The sequence below is a fragment of the Schistocerca cancellata genome, chromosome 6, assembly GCF_023864275.1.
Source record: "Schistocerca cancellata isolate TAMUIC-IGC-003103 chromosome 6, iqSchCanc2.1, whole genome shotgun sequence".
NCBI classification, from domain to species: domain Eukaryota; kingdom Metazoa; phylum Arthropoda; class Insecta; order Orthoptera; family Acrididae; genus Schistocerca; species Schistocerca cancellata.
In genome coordinates, this window is record NC_064631.1 from 50,728,765 (window position 1) to 50,737,797 (window position 9,033).

General features: G+C 44.4%; 1 protein-coding gene across 1 annotated transcript in view; it reads left to right on the plus strand.

The window, feature by feature from the left end:
• The window catches only part of LOC126088140 (meiotic recombination protein SPO11), a 269,655-nt gene extending 263,179 nt beyond the window's left edge, over positions 1–6,476 (plus strand). Inside the window, exon 9 of the mRNA XM_049906256.1 lies at positions 6,357–6,476. Within this exon, the coding sequence (XP_049762213.1) occupies positions 6,357–6,476 (120 nt within the window). The remainder of the gene's footprint in view (positions 1–6,356) is intronic.
• Positions 6,477–9,033: the final 2,557 nt, after the last annotated feature.

Here is a 9,033-nt window from a genome sequence, read left to right on the forward strand (position 1 = left end):
TTCATCTGGAATGTGTCGTTCCTCTGGCGACCTACAATAGACTGGTGCTAGAAGAGGCAAATTCTTTCGTAAACTCTATGTAGATTCGTATTGTTAACTTATCAGGGCCAGTGGTCTTTCCTCTGTTAAGTGAGTTTGATTGATTTTATACCCCTCAGTCACTTAGATATCTCTGTTCGATGTCAACGTGCAATGGCAGTTGGCAGCCCTAGCAATGGAGCGTATATAGAAGTGTCGGAGGAACGCGGAAAACAGTCCTAATGCGGAAACGGAGCGATTTATGTGACGTCCAAATGGACTTGATCATTGGCTTTCGGGCCAAGTGTTGAAGCATTTCCGAAATGTTAAGTTTGTAAACTATTCACGTTCTGACATGGTTAAATTACACCGTGCTTTGCAAAACGGAGCTACCCAAAACCGGCGCCTAGGCAACTGTGGTTCATCATGGACCATAGATGACAGGGGAGAACGACGGCCGCGAAGATGTTTAAGTCCCTTGGACCACCCAGGCGAACCAAGGGACTACCAATAATGTCTCCTTTAACGACAGTTCAGCGAACGTTGTCGCGTATGGGCCTCCATAGCGGGAGCACGATTCGTGCACCCTTGCTGACTGATGTTCATTGCACGTCAGTACCGGATCTGGACGTCCACTGAGTGACGCCAAGTGCAAGTCTTATTTCAGTCGACGCCACGTTGGGCGACAAGCTCGCCGGTGATGAGGATGAAATGATGATGAGGATAACGCAATGCCCAGTTCCCGAGCGGAGAAAAATCTCCAACCCGGCCGAGAATCGAACCCGGGTCTGCTTGCATGGGTGCCGGCCGCCGTGGCCGTGCGGTTCTGGCGCTGCAGTCCGGAACCGCGGGACTGCTACGGTCGCAGGTTCGAATCCTGCCTCGGGCATGGGTGTGTGTGATGTCCTTAGGTTAGTTAGGTTTAAGTAGTTCTAAGTTCTAGGGGACTTATGACCTAAGATGTTGAGTCCCATAGTGCTCAGAGCCATTTGAACCATTTTTTTTTTTTGCTTGCATGGGAGGCGAGCACGTTACTACCCAGCTAAGCAGGCGGACCTAGTCGATAGAAATCCATTCCTTCTCGCGGAACCATTCGTGAACCGCCGTGTGAACGTCCTCATGGCAGAGAAATCAGCGATCGCTGCGAATCGGTTCCTCGATTGCCCATACATTGCATCTGTGATCGATGCCGATGGGCTTCCTTCCCCATCAGCATCATCCACCATCCACGTCTGTGGGGCACTGGTCAAATTGTCGGCATCATTTCTTTTCGGCTGGACGCGACACTTCATTGGGTCCATATCACGCCAGAATTTCATTGTGAATCTGTGTGCAGTTTAGAAGTATTTCCCACAAGTATAGCACTGTCTCACGTACATCAGTTTTGGAGTACGTTTCCAGTTGCCGCGCCATTTAAATCGCATACTGTGATGCATCAGTTAACCATAACGCAGCAGAACCATGTCTGCAGGAAACCCAGAATATTTACTCTCTTCCAACAATGCGTCATTCATGGTGCATAATGGTCCTAGCGTCCTTACGTAAAGCCACTACGCTTCTTTCCATGGCGGTTTTGTCAAGTAAACGATTAACATCAGATGTATCAATGATGAAGCACATCATCTTTCGCGAGTTGTACGAGGGTAAGTCAATTATTATCCGCAATTTAGTTATATTTTTGTTTATTTTGGTTGTACTGTCGTTTTACGTTGATGACGCATGCTTTGTTTATTTGTTGTTGTATCTTTGCAATTTTCAAACTGCTAGGTCAGTCTCGTTATCGCTGCCGTGCTATTAATCATGGCTGCTCCGCTTTCTATTTGCACGAAATGCACCAAAGAAGAGCAACGTTCAGTAATCCTTTTTTGTGGTCGGAAGGCGTATCAGGGGCCGAAACTCATCGAAGACTTTGGGTACAGTACGGGATTGAAAAGTTCCGAAATGGTCGCTCAAGTGTTACGCACGATGAAGGAGCCGGTCGACCGTTTACCGCCACATATGAAGAAACCATTGAGCATTCACGTAAAATTATTCTCTTAGACAGACGATTAACTATTGACGAAGTGGCACATCGTCTGCAAATTCTGCTTACGAAATCATCCACAACAGATTTGAGTTTCATAAAGTTTGTGCAAGTTGGGTCCCAAAACAACTCACACAGTTCCATAAACAAACGCGCTTGGACATCTGCAAAAAACCTTTAGATCGCTGTGGTAACGAAGGGGACAACTTCTTAGACAGGATCATTACTGGTGACGAAACATGGATCGATCATTACGAGTCGGAGAGGAAACGGATGAGTATGGAATGGAAACATCCAAATTCGCCGTGCAAGAAAAAGTTCAAGTCTGCAGGAAAACTGATGCTTACGGTTTTTTGGGACACACAAGGTCCTGTAGTGTAACATTATGGGGAAAGGGGCACAATAATAAACAGTGTACGTTACAGTGAGATGCTTACTGCCAGGCTAAAGCCTACAATTCGAAGCAAACGTCGAGGATTGCTGTCCAAAGGAATTGTGTTGTTGCACGAAAATTTCCGTCCGCAGACTGCTGCCTACACTGCTGAAACGCTCCAGAAACTCAAATGTGAAGTACTGGATCATCTTTCATATAGTACCGATCTTGCCCCTTCTGCCTATCACTTGTTTGGTCCACTGAAACACACATTAAGGGGCCGTCGATTTGCCTCGGACGAAGCAGTGAAAGAAGCGGTGCATTCCTGGCTCGCAGCTCAACCGAGAACTTTCTTTTATGAGGGCATCAGGAAGTTTGTACTACGATGGACCAAGTGCGTTGAAGCGCAAGGAGACGATATCGAAAAATGATGTTCTTGTAAGTTTCCTATTTGATTACAATAAAATTTTATAACTACTTTCTGATAATAATTGACTTACCCTCGTAGAAAAAGATCGGTGCACTCAACGCATGTGAATTCGAGGACCTCTGCAACTCTGTGGTGGCGCGCAGTAGTTTGCATGCAAGTGTAAGCAATTTGAACTCTATATACACTACTGGCCATTAAAATTGCTACACCAAGAAGAAATGCACATGATAAACGGGTATTCATTCGAAAAATATACTATACTAGAACTGACATGTGATTACATTTTCAAGCAATTTGGGTGCATAGATCCTGAGAAATCAGTACCCAGAACAACCACCTCTGGCCGTAATAACGGCCTTGATACGCCTGGGCATTGAGTCAAACAGACCTTGGATGGCGTGTACAGGTACAGCTCCCCATGCAGCTTCAACACGATACCACAGTTAATCAAGAGTAGTGACTGGCGTATTGTGACGAGCCAGTTGCTCGGCCACCATTGACCAGACGTTTTCAATTGGTGAGAGATCTGGAGAATGTGCTGGCCAGGGCAGCAGTTGAACATTTTCTGTATCAAGGACGGCCCATACAGGACCTGCAACATGCGGTCGTCCATTATCCTGCTGAAATGTAGGGTTTTGCAGGGATCGAATGAAGGGTAGAGCCACGGGTCGTAACACATCTGAAATGTAATGTCCACTGTTCAGTGTGCCGTCAATGCTAACAAGAGGTGGCCGAGACGTGTAACCAATGGCACCCCATACCATCATGCCGAGTGATACGCCGGTATGGCGATGACGAATACACGCTTCCAATGTGCGTTCACCGCGATGTCGCCAAACATGGTTTTGAATGGTTCAAATGGCTCTGAGCACTATGGGACTTAACGTCTGAGGTCACCAGTCCCCTACAACTTAGAACTACTTAAACCTAACTAACCTGAGGACATCACACACATCCATGCCCGAGGCAGGATTCGAACCTGCGACCGTAGCGGTCGCGCTGTTTCAGACTGTAGTGCCTAGAACCGCCCGGCTACTCCGGCCAGCGCCAAACACGGATGTGACCATCGTGATGCTGTAAACAGAACCTGGATTCATCCGAAAAAATGACGTTTTGCCATTCGTGCACACAGGTTCGCCGTTGAGTACACCATCGTAGTTGCTCCTGTCTGTTGGTTGTTTTGGGGAAGGAGACCAGACAGCGAGGTCATCGGTCTCGTCGGATTAGGGAAGGAGGGGGAAGGAAGTCGGCCGTGCCCTTTCAAAGGAACCATCCCGGCATTTGCCTGGAGCGATTTAGGGAAATCACGGAAAACTTAAATCAGGATGGCCGGACGCGGGATTGAACCGTCGTCCTCCCGAACTCCTGTCTGTGATGCAGCGTCAAGGGTAACCGCAGCCATGGTCTCCGAGCTGATAGTCCATGCTGCTGCAAACGTCGTCGAACTGTTCGTGCAGATGGTTGTTGTCTTGCAAACGTCCTCATCTGTTGACTCAGGGATCGAGACGTGGGTGCACAATCCGTTACAGCCATGCGGATAAGATGCCTGTCATCTCGACTGCTAGTGATACGAGGCCGTTGGGATCCAGCACGGGGTTCCGTATTACCCTCCTGAACCCACCAATTCCATATTCTGCTAACAGTCAATGGATCTCGACCAACGCGAGCAGCAGTGTCGCGATACGATAAACCGCAATCGCGATAGGCTACAATTCGAAATTTATCAAAGTCGGAAACGTGATGGTACGCATTTCTCCTCCTTACACGAGGCATCACAACAACGTTTCACCAGGCAACGCCGGTCAACTGCTGTTTGTGTATGAGAAATCGGTTGGAAACTTTCCTCATACCAGCACGTTGTAGGTGTCGCCACCGGCGCCAACCTTGTGTGAATGCTCTGAAAAGCTAATCATTTGCATATCAAAGCATCTTCTTCCTGTAGGTTAAATTTCGCTTCTGTAGCACGTCATCGTCGTGGTGTAGCAATTTTAATGGCCAGTAATGTATGAAATGTTGCCGCACACTCATAAAATACAGGACGTGAAGAGCTGTCAATAGTTGCTTCAAGTGACTTCTTACCCGCGACGTAACTTCGAAACTAAGCATCTCTGGATCCATTTCGAAATAAAATTTTATTTTTATTTTTACGCGAGGACTCGTAAGTGTTGCTAAGTATTGTCAGTACACTCTGTATAGCGCGCATCTATTTTTATTGTTACTTGAGCTTTCATATGGGTAGCATCGTAGGACCAATATTGTTTTTGTTACCTCAGTGACTTTCTAGACAAGACAAAATTTTCTGTTTGATGGTGATATTTGATGGTGATAATCACAGATGAAGTACCAGAATTCCAGGCAGAAAAAAATAATGAAATTTTCTATGATGTCTGCAGCTGTTCAGCATGCAGTATACTAAATTTGACGATAGAAACAACAAACAACACTAAATTATTTTTAGAGAGAGAAAATATTTGTGTATATTAAATCTAAGTGATAATTCCGTAGAATGTACAAGAAAGACAAAAGTTTTTAGAGGTGAATATTTGATGATACCTGAAGTAGAATGAATAAACAAAGATATCAGGAAAGTAAGTGTCATCATCATGCCATGTCTTGTCACCAGTTTGTTACCAACAATACCTTGTAACTACGTACTATTTCTATAAGTACTTTTTATTAGCTATGGAATCATTTTCTGGGATGCCGTACTCAGAACCTCGTATTTATACGACCCCGTATTCCGTATCTTCACGGAGTTGGCATATTAATTTATGAATTTAGCAAAGTTAGTGATAGAGGGTAGCCGGATGGTCTTCCTGTCACCACCCCTTCCTTTCCTCTCACTCCCCCTCCCGACCTTCCGAACTCGCGGACGGAGTTGGTGTACCCAGTTGTGTGCTTGTTGTGTTATCCCACGTGACAGTCTGCGAACGTTTTGTACATGTTTGTGAATCGTGTAACTGTGCACATTCCAAGATTATTCACAGAACATAGAGTAAAGATGTGTAAAAATTGTATAAATTAATAATAAACTCCTTCGTAATTTTTCAGTAGCTAGTCAAAATTCAGTGCATGTTACTGTAAACTCATATGCTCAAGAGCTGTGATGGATAATGTAGTAACGTCTTACCATTTTCTTCAGCTCAGTATCTCGTTTACCTAAAGAAGGATGTTGACTCAGTGAGTCTTTGTGTGTGTGTGTGTGGGGGGGGGGGGGGTGCGTGCGTGTGTATGTATGCGTATACGTATTCGCACGCGCCATGACCGGTGAAACAATGCCAAATAAATAGTGTACCTGCAGTTTTTGAGATTACTGAATAACTTGGTTATGAACATGTGTGTGCAAAAAAATTTAATACTAAAAAAGTAAAAATTACGCAACATACAAATCCTTTGTCACTTAAGCGAGTTTGTAATAATGTTGTCTGTACTTATGAATGAATTTACTGTTTTAACTGTGTACCTCTTGGTAGCAAGATCACATGGCAACTGTCAGTGCGTGAATGTTCTAGGTGCAGACGTTGCTGACTGACGACCACAAAGCTGAAATCGAAGCGGTAGCAGGCCTGTCGCGCGAGTACCTGGTTCGTGGGTACTTGCCCAACAAGATCCGGTGTCGCGATATCGTCTGAGTTCGTGTTTTTGTGCGAACGTGTTGAGTGTTCAGGTAACATCAGTCTTACGGCATTCAGCGTACAATGTGCTCTATACTGTTCAACTGATCGTTTTGTAATTACTGAAGTCACATTAATAAAATTGTTACCTATTTAAATATTTGCAATCTGGTCTTCTTTTTGTACGTGAATGTAAACAAATCACTTCTAATTCGGAACTCATTTCCTGAACGTATTATCAGTTTTCCGTCCCACCAAGCATTTTGTCGCACTTTGTCAATATTTTGCTTCAATCGCAACGTAATGTTAGCGAGAAAAGATTGGTTTTGTGCCTTTTCAGCCCATTAGTTCAGCTGTATTCGTTAGTTTCCTGTTCTGAGCTTTCGGAATGTTTTGGCAAGCGGCAGTACCTAACTTTTGATATACGCAAGTCTTAATAATACTTATTGTCTTCAGAAGCTACTTCGTGGTTTACCTGCGTGTAACGTGGAAACTAGATATGCAAACCAGATACTAACAAATCCCATGAACTTGAAAATGACACATCATTGGTTATTAATATGGGAGACTTTAATGTAATTTTGTATATAATTATGTTCATTATTGGTAGAACTATAATAACTCCACTCAACAGTCCAAAATTTATGATCACCTGTTTTAACTTAAGGTTTATAACCATGGATGTACGTCATGAAGAAATTGCGCAGGTAAACTCGTAAATTTGAGAACTGAAACACAAAACTAACTAAATTCGTTCTGTGTGCGCTGCCCCGTCGAAATAAAGAATACTTAAATAACAGACATTTCGGACGCATTGCACTGATGTTCCTCAGTTTTTATTTGGCGTAGAATATGACTGATGTTTCATAGAATAGACGGAGGGAATACTTGTACTTTGAAAACTATTCTTTAATGTCGATGATAATTGGTACCTGATTTCGAATCGGCTAGAAACTTGAAAGCACCCTGTTTTCCCGTTGCTGGTTACGAGAACACGTCGGGCAGTTTTGGTTTGTTTAAACGGGACAATGCCCAATGGGACCGCTGCCCAGCGATTACTTGCCACCATTTGTACCATGATCAATGGCAGCTAGAACGTCTTGATCCTACAGCCGCCCTCTGTGTGATGATGTATGGCTGCTTCAAGATTTCAATCGCCTCTATCACTTTTACCCGTCTCTGTAATCGATATCGTTAACGCACACCTAGGTAGTGGTGGCGTTCAGCTGTAGAGTAGCAAATTCGAATTCTTGTGGTGGAAGTAGTTTTCATCATTAGTATTTAGCCTACAAGGAGAGTAGAGGTGATGACTTGCAGTTCCCGATCAGCACACTTGGCGCCAATGCCCCAAATTAAATTCGGAACCTCTTCATTTAGTCTTATGAAGTAAGGGCAAGCGGCACTGTTCAGAAATCCGTCCGTCAGATGGAAACTTCAAGATTGCGGTCTATATCGTTCTGTTCGAGAGGAGTACGTTATGCACTGCCATCCAGTTTCCCTACATCCATAAAACACAAACGACACTCTATACAAGCATTTATCTCAGTTATGTACATGGCACAGATACTAGTCTTCATAACACGTCGATGGAAGGTAGCAGCAAACCAACTCCGCTAGGATCTTGCCCGGGCCTGTAGTGCGGGTTTCTCACATCTGCCCCTCTTCTCTCCCCCCCCCCCCCCCCCCTGTAATTTCCTGAGTAATGTATTACCTTCGACTTCCTATAGGCGTTGGCGTTCTTCTATCTTCGATGTATTGCACTTCTCCAATTGAACGTAATCTACGTGTTCTCGTTCGCGGTTGCTTACAGGTCTTCCGGTGTTCTCTTCGTAGGCGGTATCACACTGACAGTACGTCTCGTACACATTAGCTGTCTCGAGGGCTTCTGCGTCATCTGTAGCGGACCTCTCGAAATTTTGGATCGTGCAGTGCCTCTGGATTGGTTTTTGGTGCCTTCCCGGAGAATCACATTGCCTACACTTTCGTTGACGACCTTCATAAAAAGTAAGTGTGCCACTGGAATCGCACAAAATAAAAATACTAGATCTACACAGCTGGCAAATAAAGGTACTTCGCGTTCTACTGAAATAGTGGAGACAGCATCAACAGTGATGAACGAGCTAAGGATGGAGCAGCCTCTATGCGATGGCAAGAAGCTACCGGTGTGGTGCTTTGGAAAATGCAATTGGCAGTTCGCTTTGCTGCTCTGTATGACATGTAATGCTAGACGATGAAAATGGCTCTAAAAGATACCTCTGTTTAATGAAAATGCATGTGCTTCGTTGAATAATGGCCATTTCTGTGCTTGATCATGTTGTGAAATCCCCTGTTACGCGATTCACTTTTCCAAATTAATTTATCTTCTATTCGTTCAGATGAGTAACATTCTTCATCAACTGAAAATGATTGCGTGTTCGTGGTTGTATTTAACTGCAGCGATCACAATCCCCACTGCCTAGTAGGCCGTAGCCGGCCTCGCTGCCACTCAACTGATACGACAAAAATCACTTACTTGTGTTAGCGTTTGTAGATTAGAAGTATTACATATTTAAGAAACTTCATTACATATTTGTAC